The sequence below is a fragment of the Molothrus ater genome, chromosome 3, assembly GCF_012460135.2.
Source record: "Molothrus ater isolate BHLD 08-10-18 breed brown headed cowbird chromosome 3, BPBGC_Mater_1.1, whole genome shotgun sequence".
Classification (NCBI taxonomy): domain Eukaryota; kingdom Metazoa; phylum Chordata; class Aves; order Passeriformes; family Icteridae; genus Molothrus; species Molothrus ater.
In genome coordinates, this window is record NC_050480.2 from 36,357,240 (window position 1) to 36,380,891 (window position 23,652).

Sequence of the window (23,652 nt, forward strand, 5' to 3'; positions counted from 1 at the left end):
CCCCATTTCTATCTTAGACAGTTGACTGGTAAGCCTCTAGGTTCTAACTGAGCCTGAGGCTGGTTGAGGCACTTGCCACTTTCCTCAATTCAGATGCAAGTAACAGTCTCCTGGAGACAGACAGCTGAAGCCTTAAGGCAGGTTACCCACAGGCTCTGGCTGAGAAGCCAAATCCATAGCTTGAGGAGCCCCTCTGGGGCCATCAGCCATCGTGGCACATCACCATGGAGCTACACACTTCAGGATTTTGGCTGCTGAAGTAGAAGAATCTCATCAAGAGAGCAATTACCAGCCAGCTAAAGAGAAAACTACTTAGGGAACAGCTACAAGACAAAAGGCTCTCTGGGGTGAGTTATGTACAGTGCAAGCTCAGTTTGACCCACTTTCCCTGGTTGTGGTACTCCTTTACTCACAGTAAGAAATCAATTTTTACCTCTTCCTCAGACCTGCAAGGAAAACTCAACTATGACTACAGTGCATATGCATCATGGTATTCCAAGTCAGGTCGTAATGCACCTGATGTGGGAAGCAAGTGTGCCCCCCTCTCCCCATAGTTATGTTACTTCACAGTGACAATGCTTGAGAGACAGTGATCCTAACACAGGGAATGGAAAGGCAATGCAAGTGAAGCCTTTAGGAAACAAAAGCTGCTAGAGAAAAAAAGGCAGATGGAAAAAACAGAACAAGATGCCTACAGCTTGTGGGAGAAGAGTGGCAAGGAACAGGAAGGCCAAGAGGAAGAACACTGTTCCCTGGCTTGCTTACTTGCCTTTTTAATCTGCTGGAGTTCTGCTTTTGATCATGATGCACAATAAAATCAAACATGCATATCCAATCCACCACAGTCTAATAACATCCACAACCCATCTCACTTCTCCCAGCTTCTATTTAAGAGATTCCTCCCAGTGCAGCAGTGCAGAAATCATGTTTGGAAAACTGTAAATATCAGAGCATCATACAGAGAATAACAAAGCAGTGGCTGTTTGCTTTCATTAATCAAAGCTGCTCTCTCCACATACACAAAGCTTGTTTTCTCTGGGGAACAAAGAATTCACAGCACACTAGGAGGAAACAATAGAGTAAGGAAAAACAACAACAGCTGGCAGAAGCAAAGTGTTTTCTTTCCTGTTGGAAGAGTAAAGCCTCCTGGTTATGACTTTTTTTTTTTTAACTTTCCCCCTCAAACAGGAATAAATTGGGACTTGGCCTAAGTCCTGGAAGAAGAAGGAGGAGGAGTATTTAGATGAGAAAAAGCTATCTGGGAGGAGGAAGGGGAAGCTCCTACCCCACCCCAGCATCAATTCACCATGTCACAGTGTGCAAAGGTGAGACTCTGCACTGCAGCAACAGCTATAGCCTTGCAGAGGAACTGGCAGTTCTGGCACAGAAAGCAATGTCTGAAGGCACTGATGTAACTCCAGCAGGGGCTCTCTGAAGAGCCTCCTGAGTTCCCTCTTGCTAGGAACAAGTTTACAGCACTCTTAATGCACTGACAGAAAGCACCATCCTCTTTACACTGAGGAGTGTGAAGAAAAGCAGAAGCTGTCAGCTTGAAGAGATTACATTCCCAGCAAAAGGCTCTTTTTAATTTGTCAACCTCTTTGCATTTGCTAGTCCAGGACTGACCCCACTGTAGGAACCCTAATTCTTAAAAAAAACCCACTAATTATTTTTGCAGGAATGCGGCTCATCACCAGCTAATGCTTATGACAAAGCATTACAGGGGAGACACCTTCTCTGGAGATTGCTGCTGTAAGAAATCATTGATAAACCTTTGTGTAGCAGCATTCAGTTTTAGATGCTGATAATTTGAATGGTGTTAGGCACAGATAGATGTGTATCAGTGATCCTCAAAGACCTGAATTCAATACAGAAAGCTTTTCCCTCATCAGGCTTGTTAGATTTGTTTGAAACATAAAGGAGAAAAGCCATTAAGTCAGATTCCCAAGTGCCTTTCTCAGGGACCTTTCCTTCCAAACCCGTGAATCACTAGCAGCATCTAGTGGCTGCAATAAATCAAACAGATTTTCAGGTTGACTGTGGCATGAAATACAGAAAACAAATTCTAAATAATGTTTTTTAGCTTATTTACACGACTACCTTGAATTACAGCAACACCAGTTGAGCAGAGAGATTCTCCCAGATACTCATGCATTACTGTAAGCCTCCTGCCTGCATCTATCTGGATTCATCCCCAAGATAAAAACAGGTAGACTCTGCCATCATCACAGCCTCTGCTACAGTGATCTGAGCATAGTAGCACAAACCTATATTTCCACAAGGCTGCAGAGCATCAGGAAGTTCCCAGAAGCAGCATACCAAGTTCACATGGCATGCAGGAGCATAACCTAGGAGACACGTGCTCACAGAGCCTAAGCATAACTTTACACAGCAAGAGAGTACTACGAGCTGCTACACCAGGTCAGAGGGAGGAACAGAACAAAGTCAGAGCAACTGAAGATCAGTTCCTCCCACCTGCTGCTGTTCTGACAGCCCCTCAAAGGGCAGAATGCATGGTACAGCTGGGACAACTACAAAATATAAAATAGGTTACAATAAAAAAGAGATGAAGAAGACAGATATCCCCATGAATTCCCAGCCACAGTAGCAACTGCTTTTTACTATCAAGGAAAAGAAACTAAAGCAAACAGAACATACAGATACTTTTATTGCTCACCTTTTATACAACAGCACACCTTCAGCCATTTTCTTTCACAGCTTTTTGACAATGTTTATGTACACAAAAAAAAAACCCAGCAAGAAGCATTATGTGGCTTTCAGTAAAGAAAAAAACCCAAACATTAGAACACCAAACTCAGCCAGGTTTTGTTTTCTGCAGCAATAATAAAAGGGCTTCCTCCAGGCAGGAACTAATCTTCCCAGGCCGTAGTGCATTTCTTTAAAAAGACAACCCCCAAAACAAATTGCCCTAGATTTGCTGAGCCAGTGGTATTTAACTTGTAAATAAAATAAACTTCAGTTTGTCATTTCTTCTAGCTGATTTCAAGTAAAAATTAGGTTTGGAGGAGGAGCAACTTGTTTTGGATGGATGCAGGTCAGTTTGAATTGCTACACCTAACTACAGGCCTACACACACTATCGGTTCACAATTTAGCTTAGTTTGAAATGATCTTTGCAGATTTTGGCGGCAGTCAGTCTTCATTGTTGAGCAGGTGGGAAAACGTGGTTTAGCAGGAGATAAGGCTACTGAACATGGCATCCATAGTAGAGCTCAGATAACACAAAACCCCGTTTGTCAGAGTTCCCTGTGCGCACACACACGCGCTGTAACAGCATCGTGGCTGAAACAAGAGGTCAGCGAGAAGAAAAGCAACACTCCAGACTGGTTTAGAACGTGTAACTCAACAATGATTTGGGGGGAAAAATGCAGAAGTTCTAGTGTACACTATAACAGACAAATTTGACAGGTCTTGGTATTTCTCCAAATCAAAATAGAAGGCAAACACAGCTGGCATATTTAGAACAAAAGTGTTTTGAGCAGAGGGAACCTGTCCAACATCCAAAAAGCATGTCTATTAGTTGATGTTTAGGGTGCAGGGGGTAGTGACAATATCTTTCATTCAGACAGGCAGAGGTGGGTGGGGAGGAGAGGTCTACACAAAGTTGTGCTTTGCTCTAGGCAAAACATCCCACCCAAAGAGCTTCTACCTGCTGTGTACAAACCTGTACTAATTCAAGCAGCATTTAAGTCAGGCCTCTGAAACCAGGTTTCTATTATGTGAGCTCTGCTGAAGTGTAAATTTTTAGCAGCCTCAGCTGGTGAAGTGTCTTCCTTGTCCAAAGCCAGACTGATTATACTGATAGCCTCCATGCTGGAAGTGCTGCTCAAACTGCCCTCCTTGATTAAAGTTCTGTCCACCTCTGCCCCCCCAGCCGCCTCCTTGACCTCCTCGGCCACCGCGACCGCCACGGCCGCCCCTCCCTCCTCCACGGCCACCCCCTCGATCATTGTGGGACCCACCATCTTGGTATCTGTTGTCTTGCTGGTAGCCACCACCACCACCACCCCCCTGGTAGCCACTTCCAGAATAAGAGACGACTGGTAGCCACCATAGCCTCCTCCTTGGTAGCCACCACCACCATGGTAGCCACCTGCTTGAAAACCTGCATCTCTGTAGTTGCTCTCCCTGTAGCCGCCATCCTGGTAGCCACCACTTCCACCATCTGTCCAGCCTCCTTGAAGCTTGTTTCCTCTTCCTCCTCCTCTGCCACCATGATCATAACCACCACGTCCTCCTCGTCCCCCTCGATCATGGCTCCCTTGTTCGTGACCTCCTCGCCCTCCGTACGATGAGTCATAGCCTCCTCTTCCTCCTCGGTCATGACCCCCGTGGTCGTAACCTCCCCGCCCTCCGTAGGAAGAGTCATAGCCACCTCTGCCTCCTCTGCCACCGCCTTGCTGCGAGCCACCCTCTGGTCTTTTCTGCCACGGTGGCATCTCAGGAGGTGGAGGTTCAATTTCATTGGGCCTTCCTCCTCTGTCAGGCACTCTGCCCATTAGCACCTGCAAAGGGAAAGGGAAAACTGCCATAGGAGTTGTGACACCTCGCACAAGAGTCACATCTACTGAGACACACCACAGACAGCACCCACTCCAAGGTTTTTACATCCAGGCAAGTTTTGTGTTTGAATGTGACAGACCTCTGTGTCCAGTTAATAAAAGTAAAACAGGGATTCTCTAGTACTTGAAGCACTGCTAACAAGACATGTCAGGAGACCAGTGCTTTGTGTTCAAACAGCAGGCACACCACCATGGGCAGCCCCAACACAGTCTTTCACTTAATTCTTTATTAGTGCAGAGTGCTAAACTCAAATAAGCACAAGTACAATGTAACATACTCTCTCTCCTAACTAGTGCTCTGAGTTCCTATAGAAGCCATTGACTTAGTAAATAAAGGGCAAAAAATTATATTTTTCAGTGAGGATATGCAGAAACTTAACAACAGACAGGTGTGAGCACTGATCAGAGTGGAACTAGACTCTAGAGGTCTTTACCTGTCTAAGGATGGTGTGACCTTAAAATTTAGCAAGGCAAAATGGGACAGGACATTTGTACTGCTTGAAGTTTTGAAGCAATATAACAAAGGAACTTTATTGGAAGAAGGTTAGTTTGCTATTTTATGCTACTGTCTTGGAAAATATTTAATATTGATAATGGAGATAAGTTAACAGATTGTACATCAGCAGCAGGGCAGTACTGCAGACATACAGCCTGATGGTAGGGTCAACCTGTCTTACTACTTAATTTCTTTCACACCAACAACACTAAAAAGGTGCAGAAATTATTTGGGTTGGATGGGCTGTGGCCAAATCACACCACTATTCCCTCCTAAATCAATTAGAACTTTACCAGAGGTACAGTTGGTACTCAAAAGGTAGAAGAGCATGCACCTATCATCACAATTTTAAAGCACCAAGTATGCTGCTGTACATAGCTACTGAGCTGCAAGTTCAGCATATATACTTTTTGAGCCTATTACTCCTGTAAAATCATAATTTTTGAAACAAAGCAAAATCGTTTGTCTAAGTCATGTTTCTCCTGTGTCATTATTAGAACTATACACTTGACTGTAATCTATTTATGTACTCAGGGCAATCTAATTTGTGGGGGTCTTGCCTAAAATGTGATTTTAGTACATTCTATTTACACAGACCAGAAACAGAGTTACTACGGAGATGCTATTTTAGATATGGTGACAGAATCAGGTAGCAACAGGGTAATGGCTTCAGTAATTCTGGTAAAACAGAGCAGGCCTACTCCCACTGAAAGTAATCCAAGGTATTTCACCAATTTTTACTGCTCCAAAGAAGGGACACTGTGACCCTCAAAAGCTGAAACTGCACTATCCATAATCCACTGATGCATTATCTGCCATACATAAACACCAAGTTTCTTATCCTTTATTTCCAAATTCACTTACAATCCTGAAAAAAAGTAGGATTTATTACTACATTCAAGTTACTTAAATATTCCTAAAAGGAACACACATTTGTCCCCAAAGGTACCTTATTAATGGCACATGCAGTCTTTTCTCGGATGGATCCACTGCTTGTTCTCATAATCTTGGACAGATCCTGCCGAGCTGCCAAGAGATTTGCAATTGATATAGTGCACTTAGTAGATAAGAGGGCACGTTTTGGCTGGTAGACTTTAGCCAGTTTTTCTGTCTGACTCTGTCGGAGCAAAGAAAAATAAAACCCAGTCAGTTAAAGCAATGGGACATCTCATGAAAAGAATCAAATCAGCACTGAATAACAAGCCACTAGTGCAAACAGAACAAAAAGTTAATATAAAATCAGCGAGAACCACTTTATAACTGAGGATTACTTCAATCAAACTAGCATTTGTCACATTAATTTCTTAAGTAAATAGGAAGCACAATTCTGACTGAAATGCCAAGACACCAAAGAGCTGACAATTTCAACATACACATCAGATTGAATTACTTCCAGCAAACACACAACAGAAGTGTGCCATATAGTTACATGAATTACTGCTAAAATCCAGAAGACACTGCAAGTGAAACACATCTGTTTAGGCTCCAGACCCCATTCTGTGCCTTCACCCTGACCTGCACCCATTCCAGCTGGGCCAGCATCACCCCATCTCCAGCACTTATCAGCAGAAAAAGCCCTGATAACTCATTTCACTCTTCACTCAAGTGGGCTTCTTCACAAAGACAAGGCACCAAGAGGCCTGGCAGAGCTAGAAATGAGATCCTACACTCAACTTTGCTTTGTATGCAATGTCTCTTCCTCTACTGCCTTTCAGCATTAACCACTCTGGCTTTCTTGAACACCTCAAAAGTTTTCCAGCTGAGACACGGGAGAAATCTGTGCTACCACACATGAGTTACTACACAAGTTACATCTCTCTTCAGTCATCAACAGAGTGTAGTGTGCGATGCAGTTAAGATAAACCACACTGCCATCTGAATGCAGATGATGGCAGTGGGGACAGGCAAATCAGGTTTTCCAACATATCTTAACAGTGCAAAAACTTAGAAGCACGTTTTAAAATCCTAAAAAATCTTGTTTTCCATCCAAAGGCAGAAAACTGGAATATGGCACTGGCTAAAGGTAGGAGAAGCAAAAGTATTCACCAGTGCGTTTTTCTAGTACTAGTGTGTTTTTCCCTGCTAAGTTTGACTGAGCTCTGAGCACAATAATTTGGTCTTGTGATACTGTTTAAGGTGAAACTTGGAATTTTAAGTTAAAAAAAAATCTCTAATAGTAGACTGCAAGGATTTTTTCCCTGGTGTTTCCACTATCTGGAGAAGTGGCTATTCAGTCATACAATTATATTCTGATACTTTTCAAATAAAAAGAAAATTATCATATTTCTAAAAGTTACTGTTAAAACAAACTCTTTTGTGTGTCTGGAATACTACAGCAACATTCTCCAAATTTGTATTGTTATGCTTAAAAAAAAAATTGCATTTTAATAGATATAAATGCATATATTTGTGGGTTTGGTGAAAATATTTTGTGTAACTAGTCAAGTTCTAAAGTATCTGAGAATTCCTAGGAAAAAACACAAAACCACGTGGATGAAGATGCCAAAGCTGTAACACAATTAGAAATCCCTGTTTTTAAAACATAATTCACACTTTTGCTCATTTTTATTCATTACTAAAATATTTAAACCGTCAGGGAGTTCTTCAGTCATCTACTAAAAAGCCTGAACAATACAAGGTTTAATAGAGAGTACACCAGTAGAAGTCCTACTCAGATGAAGCAAGGTCACAGTTTATTATTAAAGTATTGCTGCTTTCTGAAAAACCACTTATCAAGAAAAAACACTCAGTGATTCTATGTGTCACAGTTTAGCACTAATAACTGTCTCAAACACTGTCAGCAGTATACTTAACACCATGTTTGCAGATCTGGTTTAGTCCTGGAAAATAAATTATATGTACTATTTTTTTAAATCCTGTAATTTCTTTCTGAGACATAGGAAATGGGAAATTATGTAATTATTTCTAAAAGCAGAATATGTCTCATGTACTCAAGGGAGAACAGATCTCATGTCACAGCCACTTGCAGAGTTCAAAGACAAACAAGGCACATAAAGCATTACTCTGTCTATAAGGTAAGAACAAGTAGTGCCTTAGCAGCTTTTCTCATGTGCATCTGTGGAGTTGTGACTGCACACACACTTAGAGTTAAGGAAATCTGATTGCTGTGGACAGCACAAAGTAAGATAAGGGATGGTCAACAGGAAGGTGCTTTTCTACCATCACAAGACACAGCACTTAATAGTTCACATTATGGTACCCAGAACACAGTTGGATCAGTAATCGCTACTTTTTCCAGTGGTTTTGGTGTGTAGCTACACACAGTCTGACTTCTCATTTTATAGACTGGTTTAAAATCCAACAGTTTTAAGTAAAATATTTTTACTCATCTTCCATTGTCATAAACCTCTCTAGAAAATCAAAACAAAGCCAGACAACTCCGTGATTATTTCTAACTCATGAAGGACAAAACAATGATGCAGTTTTCCAGAGATACTTATTATAAAGGGTTACCATCAACCAGGACTTCACAGCAAGCTTTCTGTACCTTAGCTCTGTCTGACCAGCCGAAGGATTGCACAGTAACATCCAAACGTTTGACTAACAGTTTTCTTCGGACTTCGTATTCATTGGCTATGGCTTGATTAATTGCTTCAATTTTTTCCTGAAACAAAAATTTGCAAACTATCTATAGATTAAAGTCATAAACTATGTGGATGGAAGAGAGAGACAGTGATAATAACACAGAGATAATATGCATGTCATAAGATTGCAATTATCTACCTTGTCAAATGGACTCACAGCCAAGCTGTGCCTGCTGATGTTACTTTCCTGAAGATTCCATGGCTCATGTTCAGCCTTCTAACATTTCTAACAGCACAAAAACTGCACACACTGCTGAGGCACTTCTCAACATCCACCAGGACAGAGAGACAAAGGTGAGAAGATACTATAGACAACAAGCTGAGGCAAGGGCATGTGTAACTCCTAAGAAACAGGATGTTCATGCCTTCTTAAAAAGTAGAAAGCTTAAGGATAAAGATAGAGCAAAGATAAAGGACTGAAAGTAAGTACAGTACTGCAAGAGAATCTTGATTGAAGCATAGTCTGCATACAGCCAAAACAACAAAGTGCCCTATAGGAAAAAATAATCATGAGAAACAGCTGGTAGCAGACAGTGGTTTAGTTAGAGAAGCAGGTGAGATATGCACCAATAGAGAAATAATATGTATATTTAAAGAGGCCTGGCTGGAGAGAGGGCAGCAGGGCCCACTTTCAGTCTCAACAATACAAGCACTGAAGGAAGCAGACTGCTGGGAGAAGATGTGCTTCAGCCTGAAGTTAGAGAGACAAGAGAGACCTGAAGTCTTGCAGCAGCAGCCATAGCTTTGAGCTTGGTGCAGCAGCAGTGACTAACCCAGGCACCAGGCTCCTAGTACAGCAGGTAACAAATCCCAGCTGGAAAAGATCACAGCTCTGCAGCCTGGGTGTACAATGTCTCTCCCAGCTCCTACCTGCATACTCACTGCCTCTTGGAGAGGCTGTGAAGGAAGCAGACTACTCCAAGTGACAAAAAGAGGGGGACATCATGAACAGACCCACAGCTTAGCTAAAAAGAAGCCCCAGAAGCAGACATGCCACCATCTCAGCAGGACTAGGTCACAGAGACAGTGCTGGTAAAGGGCAGAAGAGGAAGGTTTAAGCTACTGCACGAGCATGCTGGTCAGCACCACCACTGCAGGTCTCTGATTTTGGAAAAGTTTAGCCTGCACCTGGACCTAGAGATTCATGAGTCTAAGATCTTAGCAGTTGCTGTACATTTATTGCACCAACATATACATTATACTGCAAGAAATTATCTTCTTGTCTTCAGAAAGAGAAAAATTATTTTGCAACACACAGGATCAATACTTTGTACACTTGGAAAAGGGAAATGGGCTCTAATACCTGCAACTACTCACCCAGTGAGCTGGTCCCAGTTGTTTCTTTAATAAAGGTTTTCCAACATGATTAGGTGGAACCTTTGCTAGAGTTTCCTTCAGCTGTTAGGAGACATATAAAAATATAAGCTTTGGCTAAAAAAATTAGTTTTTCAAGATTCTAATTAAAGGAGAGGACTGTTGGACAGTGAAAGGCATGACACTGCAACCTCCAATATCAAGTTATTTTCTCTGGAACAGAGAGCCAAGCACACTTCTTCTGGAAAGTAATTGTTTTTAGATTTCTGGTACTCTCAGCTATAATTATTTAAAAATTAAGAGAAGGGACTATAGAATAGATCAGCAGTAAAAACAAAGACACCATCAGGTACTGCTACTCTTGAAGCCATAAGGATTATTCTACACATCATCTCTTTAATCCATAAAAGAACCCACATTTGTATCAAAAAGCTTATTTTAAGATGATGTAAAATGTAAAATGATCCAAAGAAGGACCCCTCTTTATAATCAAAAGGAGAAAAATCTTTAGTATGAAATTTTAACTATCTTGCATTTTAGGAGTTTGGACACAAATTATCTATCCCATCTCAAAATTTCTTAGGACTTCAAGGGGGAAGTAATGGAGTGGCAGTGGCAAAAACTTCCAAAGCAGTTTGGAAAAAACCACCAACCTGTTCATTCCAGCATGTGACCTAACACATTCAGTGACCTGGTTTTCAAATGATACTAAGCCAAATTTATTTAAGATTTTAAACTAAGTGCCTTCAAACAGCACTGTTTTGGGGAGCTTTGTAATCACAGAATATTCTGCACTGGAAGGGACCCATATCTGTTCTTTAAAGTTAAGGGTTGTCTTCTGCCATTTCCTATCTGCTGTTCTGCTCTCCCCTATCCTGCAAATTAAGTCACTAAATGTGATTTAAAAGCTTTCTGCCCCCAACCCTTGGTCTGTGCACTGGACAGTCCATTCCATTTATTTTCTCTGATTTATAAAAGTTACTCAGAAGTTTGGTTTTTTTTTAATTACAAAAGCCTGGAGAACACACACATGCAAGGAATAAAAATAAATGGAATCACAAGAAATTATGAAGTCTTAGGGAGAAGGTGTTACGTTTTACTTTTGTTACACCACCTTTTAACCAAAACATCTTTAAAACATTAGGTTCCCATACAAATTTGTTTAGGTGTATTTCTTGAAAAACATTTCTCTTTAACATTCTTCCTGAGGCCTAAGATTAGCATTTTCTATGTCTTCTGCAACAAGTGATGGGATCAAAACCTAGAGCAGTCACCCTGAAAAGCGATGATAGCAACAGTCCCTGACCTCATGCCTTGGCATGGAAAAAGCCTTCAAAATAATTTTCAAAATTCGACTCTTTGTATATGCAGTAAAACACCTCAACTCTCCTTCACAATCCAAACACTGGAGTTTCACAAGAGGCAAATCTCACCCAGGTAGCAGCACTATTTTCCATCAAAACAATATAAATATTCAGAATTTTCTTCCTTTGGATCTTACTTTTTTTTCAATTCCGCTGAAGAACTGGAACATCGTTATGTTGGCGGGAGGCTTGGACATGCCTAAAGCAATGCAGATGCCTTTCAGCTCCTGAAAGACTTCACTGCCACCCCCTTCCTGGGCTTTTTTAGGAGGGGCATTCACACACAGCATTCTGGCAGCTTCCAGTTCTGAGATGAGGTATGCTGGGGTAAGAAAAGTTAGATTTGACCATCAGATATAAAAGAGTTATTTTAGAGCCAGTGAAAACTCAAGTGCTTACTACCAACAAATGTGCAAATTGACTGTTTTAGATAGAAGGAGGGCTAGAAATTTTGTACCTACAAAACTTCTTGTATCTTCAAGAACACTCATATTTACAATTACTGAGTTCAGTGCTAGAAACACAACAAACAGAGGACGGGTTTAGTACAATTAAAGCCTGGAAAAAATCGCTATGATTCCAGCAAGTATTAATCCCAGAGTTCAACAGAGCACAGCTCCTTTCCTTCAGGTTTTGCCCAGCAAAGACAGGAAATTAGGAACATGGAAACAAGCAGGATGAGGGACTGAGATGTGCATTTTAGGGTAGACAAGCAAGCACTTCTTGAGGCTCTAGGAAACAAGGAAGGAAACGACTAGAAAGAAGTGAAATGTCAGATGAATCTCCTCTACTTCCCCACACAAAATGTAGAGTCGAAGAATAATCCCACTGAGAAGTACTATTGAGAATTCATGTTTACAGTAACTTCAGAAAGGAAGGCTGTAACTGATGAAATAGAAGCTAGAGTGGCTGAAGTTTTCTTCAAACTATCAGAACTGTGAGAGCCTACCATTACATTGTAACTCCTTCAGCAAACAAAAAGAGAAAAAACTAAATCACAATTTCTGAACACAGTATATGCCCAGAATTTCAGCATCAGGTGTTATTTACAGTGATATAAATTTACAATTATACAAACAGCCTTTGTTTGTGGGTGTCACAACATTAAGGTTTGAATTTTAAAAAAAGCACAAGTTTAACAATACTTTTCTCATTAATCATAGTGAGTGACCATAGCAATAACATACATAAACACTTCTAAAAATAAGAAAAACTAATACTGCAGACACTTGTGAGCAGGGAAGTAAACCCACAGATATACAAAGAAGCTTATTATTTATAAAACTGGGACAGATAAAAAGATTAAGAAAAGAGCACAGCATTTTAATGATCTCTAGAATGTCGTCTACTGAAGATACAGAATACCTTATACATAAAAAAATTCTTAGAATATGTAAAACAGCGAAGCATCCTTTGTAAGTTCTTTCAGCAACACTTTATACAGGTTTTTCTCACACTGAACTTTCAATTATTTACACTTTTCAGGCCTACTAGAAAAGAAACTAGCAGAGAATTTTGTCTCAAAAATTTAGAGTTCATATTTAAGCTATCTTCTAACTTCCTCAAACAATGACAGAAATTTTAAAGTCTATCACTAAGATGAATGTTCTTTAGATAGCCATTCTTTTTTTGCACAACTTTTCTGAACCAGTCTGAATCTCTTGTACTTTTTGTTTTGCAGATGCTAGTGCCTAACATTGCATTCTAGTGATGCTGTACATTAGGACAATCAATCCTAATTACTTGGGTTTATTTGGTGCTTTCATCTCCCAGCAATACTGCTACATCTTCCAAACGACAAACTGTGCTGCATTTCATTAAAATGTAAAATACCCTGACATTTCACTAGAGGGTTATCCTGTTTCTCCTGAAAAAAACTAGTTTTATGGCTCACATATAAGAGGATACCTAATAAGTTCACTTAACACAGCTAAAGAAAGTATGCTGCTATGGTGGGACACTAGAAAGGAATTTGGCACTACTGCAATTTCACATTTGACAGTAAACACAGCATTCCTGCCAGATGGGATACCAGAGTTCAGCTCCTGAACGCGGCCTTATATTACCAAAATGTACATCCCAAAGGACCTCTGGGGTAAACTGTGTGTCACAAACAAGCCAAATTTATTGAATGGCTTGGCTTACAGAAAACAAGCTGAAGAGAAGATTGTAGCTCAAACAAACTATTTCAAATGAAACAACTACCTCACTTCATCTGACATTTTTAAAACATACTATAAGAAATATTCAGATTAAGTCTAATCATCTTTCTCCTACTGCTGAAATACAGGAACCTACTCTGTAAACAATTTCTTGTATCTCAGAAGGCAGAACTAAATTTCTGTTTTGAAAAGTTAAAGAATCAGCAGCAACTGAGGAAGCAAATAAAACATTACATCTTGATTTTAAAATTAGGTTAAAATTAGTACTACAGTTTCTAACTCAGGCTTATATTTTTTTATTGTAATGTGAATTAATACCACACACCTTTTACAAATTCAAGTACTATTTCTTCTCCTCTAACATTTCATAAGGAGGAAAAACAAACAACTCAGCTATTGAGATCTGACAAGTGGAAAAGGAAAGACGTCACCATTGCTAATGTTAATTTCCTTTCAATCAGCAGAAAGCAACAGTGAAGCTATTTATTAAGGATGTTGATCAAAAGAACTGGGAGCTGGGATAAAACATTCTCTCCTTCATAACAATTCTGACTGCTGTCAGTGTAGGAAAATGCAAGTTTTGTTGCACCTTGCAAGTCATCACACTGGGAGCCTCTAAAATTATGATGCATCTGATGTTAGTCGTCATTTTTACAACCATGCTAAGTAGAGTTCAGTGGCTAGATTCTGGCAGAAGTCTTCAAATAATTCCCTCTTTGTTGTGTCTTTTGAGAAGTGATAGGACAGGCTTTTTGCTCGTGAATGTCAAAAAGTAACATTCAAAGTATTTTCCCTCATCTACTGGGTACATATTGACTGGTAAACCCACAAGTATAATACTCTGATGCTGCAAATTACAGTAAAAATAATGCATATTTTTAGGTAACTACAGTGTAGTACATTGTGATAAAGTAACCAGTATCTCGTTAAGTGTAAGAAACAATACTATAAATCTTGCAGAAAATCAGGTTTGCTTGCAAGCACCCTTTTAACTTACTAAGCAGCAAGAGACAGTTCTTTTGATTATGAAGGCGTTTTGTCACATCTCCTGATGTTAATGATGCATATGGACAGTTCATTTCAGACAGCAGCCCACTCATTTCAAGCTGAAATTCTTCTGCTTCATTTGGACCTTAGAAAGAAAAGAATAATTCATTCACTGCTAATATATAGGGGGTATGATTAGAATGAATTAGCTATTTTAAAAGAAAATGTTAAATAGCAACTCGAGCAAAATAAGTTAAGTCCCATTTTTAATGGAGGCCAAGTGCATTTCCTGGGTTCCTCCAAGACACCGCAACCTATTTGGATCCATGATATGCTCCATTAATATAAAATTATGTTTCACTGACAGCTTTTCCAAGCTACAAGAGACAGACACTGGCAACTTCTAAAATGAAAGGGGACATTAAAAACTATCGTGAATAATAAATGTGGCTTATGAGTTCTCACTTTTTTCTGTAAGCTCACATTTGTCAACTTATTTTATTTCATATCAATATCCTTTAAAAATAAGGAAGTCACATAAACCAAACTTTTGACTGATATTTCTGTCAAAAATTACTGAAACTAATCAGAATTTGTTAGGTTAAAAAAAAACAGTGATGAGAAATAACATTTTTTTATCTTTTGGAAAGAGACTTCACCCCCAAATGTCTGTTATTCCTAAACTCAAGACATACAAAATGAAGGTAGGACTTCATGGTACTCCAGCTAAAATGTTTCTGTCACTTGTGTTTAAAGAATTTGAGATAGGTGTTGGAAGACTTCTGGATTGTGTTTTTACATAAAACAAAGAATAGGAACCTTGTACTACTAGAAGGGGTCAGATACTGTGCTGTTACAGAGAAAGAAATGAAATGAAATACACTCAAAGAAGAAAGAATGAATATGTCAAAAACAGAGAGAAAGGAAAGTAACAGATGTTGAGGTAAAAGGCAGCAACCTTTGGCCACTGAGTAAATATAAAGCTAAGCTCATAAAGGCATTATGAGTTAATATATTAGATACTCAGGAATGTGGGTTATCACACCAATTTAGTAACTTAATCTGTAGATGGTCATGACTAGCTGACCAAAATTAACTTTTTTTTTCTGAAAGCTACAGTTTGCTTCCTCTACCAAAATGAAAAACAATCATTTTCAGGCTCCTTCCCAAAAATTCATAGCAAGCACAGAGTTAAGAGAACTAACATTAAAAAGAAGATATGGTTACTGTAGTCACAAGAATGTTACCTTGAACAGTAGTATTACTGACATCAAAATTACAAATAGAAGCGTTGAAATAAAAGTATTCCCACAATCTAGTAAAAACCCCACTAGCATTAATGTTTCCCTAAATCCATCTAAGAACTTTAAAAAACAATATGGTTGAAAAATTAACAGAAAAAGCTAATTTCAGAAGAAAGACTCTTTGATCACCATATTGTTTCAATCTCTACTGGCTGTTCATCAGGCAAACTTGACGTGGAAAATATCCAAAATCTGGCAGTGTGCAGGCAACACTCCCTGGTACAAGAGATATGGCCAGCCCTAATCTCTGTGGCATGCAGGAGCACACACTAAGTGCATGTTTGTGCTGGAGTTGTGACTACTTACTGTTGGTTGCCTGCACGTTCTCCTCCAGTTTACAGAAGAGCCGTAACTCAGACACCAGCCAAGCACAGAGTTTGGTGAATTCAGGGGAGCTGGCTCCATGGGAGACCGCCTGAGCCAGCGCTCCGTCGTCTAACAAGGGACCTTTGTAACTGAGGGAAAACAAAAGCACAGTTTATTAATCTCTGCTGTGACCAGTGTCCTTGGACAGATTTATTTTATGCTGGACACATATTGAGAGCTACAACCACAACACATCTGCAGTGCTGATCTCATGGAATGGTGATTCCTGGACTGAACTGTAGCAAGAACCACACTGAAAACATCAGAGCAAACTCAGAATTTGTGTGCACCTTAACTCACCATCACAGAGACTGTGCCACGAAATATCATCATCAGAGGTTTCCTCCTGGAGAATGTTACCATGTACAGTGGCAACTTCTCTGCCTCCACCTCCTGAAGATGTTACTGACAACAGACCTATCCAGGGCAACTGCAGTCCCAAGGAATCCTTCCTGAGCTCTCCATGTGGGATAATTACTGCTGAACAAGTGCATCTTTTCTGTCACTTCCTATCACGTATGAAAAGGCTCCTTACAAAACAAAGCCTTTGATAGAAATATTACAAAAGTGATCTGCATAAAAATATCATCTCTTGAAAAACCAACCTCCCTAAATATACACAAGAAAAATTAATGGAATTGGTTCTTTGCATAAGCAAAATAAGCCAAAAATCAGACCTAGTGTAAGAAAGCATGAGTTTATAGATGAGATCTTAGAAAACATAGCTTTTAGAACATCTGTGTACTGATAATCTCTCAGAGGGAGAATGAAGAGTAGGGAGAAGGCTGCCTTATCAACCAGGTAGAAGCTCAAGTCAGAGTTTACCTCAGTATTTTAGGAAAAACATGTACAATATTATTTTGATATACTGCCCCCAAAAGAGACAGACATCCAAGAGTGCTCATAACCAAATGAAATCTCTCCTGGAAACTTCCACGTAAAGTCACCCACTACCTCACAACAATCCAACGAGTCCAGGCAACTCTTGGCAAACCTCAGCAATAAAAAAGCATCTCAAATTGAAATGTAATTCTCCTCACTCTGCTCCTGTGCTTAATACCACAGAGAAAGGATTTGGCCTTTACTGTAGTGGCCTGTTACTTCAGCCAAGGAAGATGAAGAAGCCTCACTCAAAAATAACTTTTACCTCACAGAGCAGCTCGATTGGTGCCACAGTTAATCTACTGGCAGCTGGTGGGAAGCTGTAATCTCATGTATTACAGCCCTACTGCATGACCACAGCAAGCTAGACACTTCAAGAGGATAATCAGAGCAAGTTCCAGTCCCATCCCACAGACGTCTCAGGCCTACATGTGTAGGTCTGGGAACAGCTGGGGCTCAGAACAGAAGCATCCAGTTATAGGTCAAAGTAGAAAGGAAGCAATGGCAAGCCTTGTGCTTTGGCAGGTCTGTGATTTAAGTGCCTGCTCAAAACCTCCAGAGGCACCTCTTCTTTAACAGAGGTAATATCTTGAGTGTGTTATTTCTTATGACTTCAGCTACACATCAATCTGGCCAATAATCCAACTTGCAGATTCCTAACTGCAAGCAGCATTTTCCTTCTGTTTCTGCCAATGGCACGTGTTCCAGAGCTATGCTCTCTTTGGTAACATTGTGCTATCCCATCTGTTTGCTTTTTCAACAGTTCAACAAACTGATGCACAAGACAAGAGGCCACCATCTGAACACCCCGAGCAAAATTACAAAAAGAAACAGCTCCCTAACATGAGAGCTCTCTAACATTTCTCTCTATGAGAAAAAAAAAAATCAAGTGATATATTAGGAATATCTTCAGTATCTGATGGGAAAAAATTAGCTGAACCACGAAGACCACAGAGCTACTGCCAAAGCAGAAAGCCTCAAACACCCCAGTCTTTCCAGACACCAAGGATCAGAAGTCCTTTAGACACATGCAGTAGTTTTCCCAGTTGTTACCAATATTGCTGAGGTCTTGTGTCTTTCATCCTCCAGATTTTCTTTTTTTCACTGTTGCCAACTGTGCTTCATATAACTTACTTGTTCAACTACTTTCACTGTTTGCTTTACTTATTTATGCCAAAAGTCAACAACACTTTCTGTCTATAACTGCACAAATCACAACTCCTTCAAGCCACTAGTATCCTTTTAAACATATGAAAGAAAAAAGAAGCCAATCACTAAAATCAATAAAATCAATAATTTTCAATATTTTCAATGTGGCAGAGCTGCCTTTTCACATTTCAGTCAGAGAAATACCTGCTAAGACAGAAGCCTATTTGTCAAGCTTTGAAACTATCACCACTAACCTAGCCTGGAAATACAATCTTTGCTGGAGCATAATGACTTTAGCCACAGTGATTTATGGGAATGGGGCCAACGTCAGTAAATACAGCTGTTTGCATGCAACCAGCAGGAGAAATGAAATTGTAGCTGCCTGTCCTCTGAACTCAACAGTTTACAGACATAGGAGCTTAAAGCAGGACGTATTCTCTACGCTCTCTCTTTCATACTTATGCAACCTTTCCTGACTCTGACAAAGTAACAGGTCAGTAACAGCAAAAGGTTCCTGTGCTATATTACCCTGAGAAAATGTAAAGAAGAAAAACACTTGCTCATTTGCAATTCTTTTTACTCTTCCCCCCCCCCCCGCAAAAAAAAAAAAAACATGAAGCCTTAAAGTTTTCTTATTGTCTGACGTATCTCTTTATCCTGTCCCACCCTCAGCTAGGGCCGCTGTGCAGAACAGAGCAGCAAGAGACCAGATGGCATCCAAGAATCAGGGGGATCAGCTCGCACGGAGAAGGGACTCACTGGACAAGGCCGTGCAGCTAACAGCCAGCCCAGCTGCCATGGGGCACCATCACCAGCCGGGCTCTGGGAGAGGCTCTGACCGAAAGGGGCCATTCCAGGCGCGGCCCTTCGGAGCGGGGCGGCCCCGCCTGTGCGGGGCGGACAGCGGCGCCGTGCCGGGGCCGCCCTCTGCTCCCGGCCCGCACGGGGAGCGCCCCGCACCCCCAGCCCCGGACACGTACCCCAGGTCCTCCAGCGACTCCAGCACATCGTTCTCCAGGAGCTCGAACTCCATCCTGCGGCGGGGCACGACGGGTGGACCTACGCGACACGGCACTCAGCGCTACCGGTACTCGCACTCCCACCGCCCGCCATTCCCCCCTCCTCTCGCCCATCCCAGCCTCGTGGGGGAGACTCAGCTCTCACCCCGTGCCGTGCGGCGAGGCAGCACTCCCGGCGCCGCAGCCCCTGTCCCCGCGCCGCCCATGCCCGCCCGGCTCCCCGGGCCCCACGCACCACGCTCGCAGCTGCGCCGCCGACTGCCGGGTTGGCATCTCAGGGCGGGGAGCGCGGCGCCGCAGGCCCCCGGCCTCCCTCTTCACCCGGCTTCTCTAGGGCCGCCTTCACCGATGCCTGATGGGCGCCACCTCCGTCCGCGACGGTCTCCGCCTATCCGCCGACCGGAGCACCATTGCTAAACTGGGACACGGGTGCGAGGCCGGAGAACGGGCCGGTTTTGTGGGAGAGGAGCCCGGGACGAAGTCACTTTTGTGTTCAGGCGCCGGCGCGGGCAGACCCGGAAGCAGGACTCCTCCCTCTCCGCCGCGCAGCCCGCGCAGGAATGTGCGGCGGCCAGCGGCGTCGCGGCAACGGGCGGGGCACGGGGAGAGGACGGGGCGGCGGAAGGGTCAAACCGCGCCAGGGAGCGAGAGTGCGTCCCCACCCGGCAGGACTCCGCTCATGGCCAAGACCACAAATCCCGGCATGCCTTGCGCGCGACACAGCCTTTCGCCAGGGGCGCCGGGTGCCGAATAAAATCAATAAAATAATAAAATCAATAAACGGAAGCCGTTTCAGTTCAATTACTAAATGGAATGCGCGGGTCTCGTTTCTTCCTCTGCTCCGTGGCCTGGCGGCGCGGGCTGCAGGAGCGTCCCGGCCGGGCCGTGGCGTTCAGGGGCGTTGAAGGCAGTGCTGCGCGGGCTGAGCCTGCCCGACCACAGAAACTCCTGGAAGCGACGCTGGGGAGGCTTCCTTAAAAAATATTTTAAATTCGGGGGACAGGGGAGGAGTGTAACAGCGTTCACTCTTTCCAGTTGCTCAGCCTGCTCCGAGGTGTGAAAAATGCGTATTGTGTGATTGGCTTTTTGCAAATATTAAAATGAGTATTATATGTGTTGTGTTAGAAAGGTATGCTGTATTAATTTTCTTAAGTAGTGTGTTAAATATAGTTTTAGGTTATAACATAATGTCAAAGTAGAAACTATGCTATGTAAGATACTTTTTTTTTCTAAAGAAAGGACTCGCAGTGTCCTTTAGGACAGCAGCCCCAGGACACCTAAATCTTTCAGAGAAAGAGAATTTATTGCTCCATTATCAGAAGAAATGAACTTCTTCCCACCTCGCTCAGGCAGGATGACGCCGTCAGGATTAAGAGGAAGGAGTTGACACTGACCAGACAGAATCCTCTGTTTGAATGGAATTTATGCATCATGTATGAGATGTATGAATATGCAACAGGCTATTGCTTTTAAGGGTTAATCCTCTTTTAATGTGTGTCCTTTTTCGCGCTTATGCTGCCCAGAAAAAGGTACTCAGATGTCCATAACTCTTTGTTTCTATTGCCTCATATTGTCCTATTTCAAATTGTCCAAAATTTTTATTACTCTAATTATATTGTTATTTTTGTAACCATTTTATTACTATTAAACTTTTAAAATTTTAAAAAGAAGTGATTGGCATTTTTCAGAGGGAAAGCCGTGCACGTGGGTGCAGATGCATGCCCAGGAAAGTGAGCTCAGTTGGGCCACAGGGGATGATCCCGCCCGCTCCCTGCAGCCCTGCCCGCCTGCCCGGGACACAGCAGACCCACAGAAAGCACGGCAGGAAAGGAGGCACGGATTAAAGGATATGTTGGGATGACTACACCATGCTAGGGAAAGCCAAAACCACTAGTGCCAAAAATGATCCCAGTCTGTCACCAGCAGCGAGCTGGTGCTGCAGGAGGGGAGTCCTGCTCTTCACGAAACTGCCCTTGGCAGGCACAAAGCAGAAAAGCTGCACTCAAAATATGAAGGATCTTGTAGCCTGAAGGTAAAGGAGGATAAAGAGTAGGGATCTTAGCCACCAGTTCTACTACTAAAGACATGTCAGTCTACACATTTGGAGGAAAATTGCCTCCTAAAGACTAAAAGCTTAGTGTCAAAGGAATAATGCAAGCATTCTGCTTTGTGTATTTGCTTCTAGTTGTATAGTGGTTAGTACAGTGTAGCCACAGCCTGCTTCAGTTTTTTAAAAAGAAAAGAAATAAAGAGTTCTGGCAAGCTGCTTAATCACTGCTGGGCTGGGAGAACGACCTGATTTTCCTTTAGTCCATTCATTTTCAATTCAAAGCATCTCAGGTGTTGTGCTTGGGAGCCTTGCCTGGGTGGATAGTCTAAACTGGAGATCTGGGCAATTGGGATTTTCCTCACAAATTCAACGCTGCTGCTTAAAGCTTGTGACCTTTTGCTTGTTTGGTTGACTTGGGGGGTTCTGTTTGGTTTTTGTTTTGTTGTTTTGCTTTTGGGGTTTTTTTATTTTTATGTAATGGCTGAATTCACCTTGCTTGCATGGGTGGAAGTGTACAAATCTGGGCAGTAAGTCCACAGTCTGATCCTACTCAGCTGCTCATGGTCATGAAAATGTTTAGCCCTTATTTCTGAACCTTTTTTTTTTTTTCTTTTCTAAATATAGGGTTTAAAAGCATTCACAGGAGCAAGCAGTACATGAAATAATTCATTTTGACACATTGACACTGTTCCCGTGTCCACTCCTGAATCTGCACACATTGAGAAGCAAAGATTTTGTGCTAATTTCATGAGGACATTTGCTGTCATCTTATATTTACTGCTCAGATAAGCATCGGCACAGAAGGGTCATATTCATCTTGGCACCCAGCTGATGACATCTGCCTTCTGAAACAAAAAAATGTATTTCTCTCTTGGTTCAGTTGTGCCAACACTGCAGGGTAGGGACAGTTTGGAAGGCATTTTCTCCAGTTTCTCCAGTCTTATCACTCAGTTCCATAACTGCTTTAATGTCCCTTCTGTGCTGTGAGGACCAGCAGTTTCTTGAAAAACATAAGGATTTTGTGGCTGGGGAGAAGAACAGTTGGAGGTGTGATGCTAACCCGGAGCAGGCAGCTACAATTTTCTCCTGGGGACAGGAGTGAGAGCTTTGCTTTGTCATTGTCTCTTATCAGTCGTGATTTTTTCTTTTCCTATCTACATAGGGTTTTTCACCACACAAATTATGGAGGCATGGGAGGTGTGAATGGCCACTGTGCAGCATCCTGGCCCCCCTAGAAGAAATTAATTTTGACACTGGACAGTTTTTGAGTACAAGTGCTTCTTGAACAAAATCATATTGTCTTGAGCAGTCTGCTGTTGCACAGTGAGATGCAGAGTAACCTGCAGACAGGTTACTTCCGAAAGCAGCAGCCACTTGGGCTTTTGGCTCAGGGAAGGGCTGTAACTGGGGTAGATTTCCTTAGGCTACACAAGGCTCTGCAGACTTGTCAAGCTGCAGAACTGAGCTCAGCTCCCCTTGGGTTGTTTTCCCTGGGGTAGGTTTGTTACACCTACTTCCCTCACTCACAGAGACCTGGAGGACTGGGAGTCCAGTGTCCCTCAGGCAGCTGGACTGCAGTGTCCTGGCTGGAGCCATACATGACTCCCTGCACTGTGCCACCACTGGAAAAGCCAGGTACTACTGGTTTCTCCTATGGGGAGAAGCAAACCAGCCCAGACTGCTGCTCTCCTCTTCATGGGACCCCTGTAAACCCCTCCTGGCCCCTTTAGCCCTGGAGGGATGGGGCTGTGTGTGGTGGATATTGGTCAGGTGCTCCCAGACTGTTAGTACAGGTTAAGGAAGTTGGCAGCCCATGCATGGCCTGAGATATATTTATTCTGAGAGGTGTGAGGTGCTCCCCTGCTTGGATGCCAATTGTCATTAAACAAAGACAATTGGTTTCGTGTGTACTTGCCTTTTGTGATTGATTGGTTTTGGTATTTGAGATGCTGTGAGCTCTGACTGAAGATAAACGACTTCCTCCTGTGCATATTCTCTCACAGTTAATAAAGTAAGGCTGTAGCCCCTCCTTCAGCTTTGCACCAAAAGAACCTGGCACCAGTGTGGAGGAGGCTTGTTGAACTTGCCCAGGTCACTGAAGACACACCCTGATGGTTTAAACCTCACTTCCATAGGAAAGTTTGCCAAAACCAACAACTCTAAGGCAGGCTTTATTTCATTACAGACTAACTATTTTCACACAGTTTACACCACCCCACCTCAGGTCTTGCCCCACCTCAGGTTGGTTCTGTGGCTGTCGAAAATCCCATGACAGAGACATGAAATATGAAATCTGTACTTGCAGAACAGCATGAAACACACATGAGTGTTACCAGGCAGAGTAGTGAAGTGCTGCTAAGCACTTTAGTATC

General features: G+C 42.2%; 1 protein-coding gene across 1 annotated transcript; it reads right to left on the bottom strand.

Moving 5' to 3' along the window:
• Positions 1 to 2,650: 2,650 nt before the first annotated feature.
• On the bottom strand, positions 2,651 to 19,270 carry FAM98A (family with sequence similarity 98 member A). The gene is given in 9 exon segments (XM_036380731.2): positions 2,651 to 4,057; positions 4,060 to 4,525; positions 6,028 to 6,195; positions 8,587 to 8,703; positions 10,001 to 10,081; positions 11,499 to 11,683; positions 14,521 to 14,655; positions 16,121 to 16,269; positions 19,192 to 19,270. Coding segments are annotated over 9 exon segments (1,638 nt in total). The 5' UTR covers positions 19,245 to 19,270; the 3' UTR covers positions 2,651 to 3,773.
• Positions 19,271 to 23,652: the final 4,382 nt, after the last annotated feature.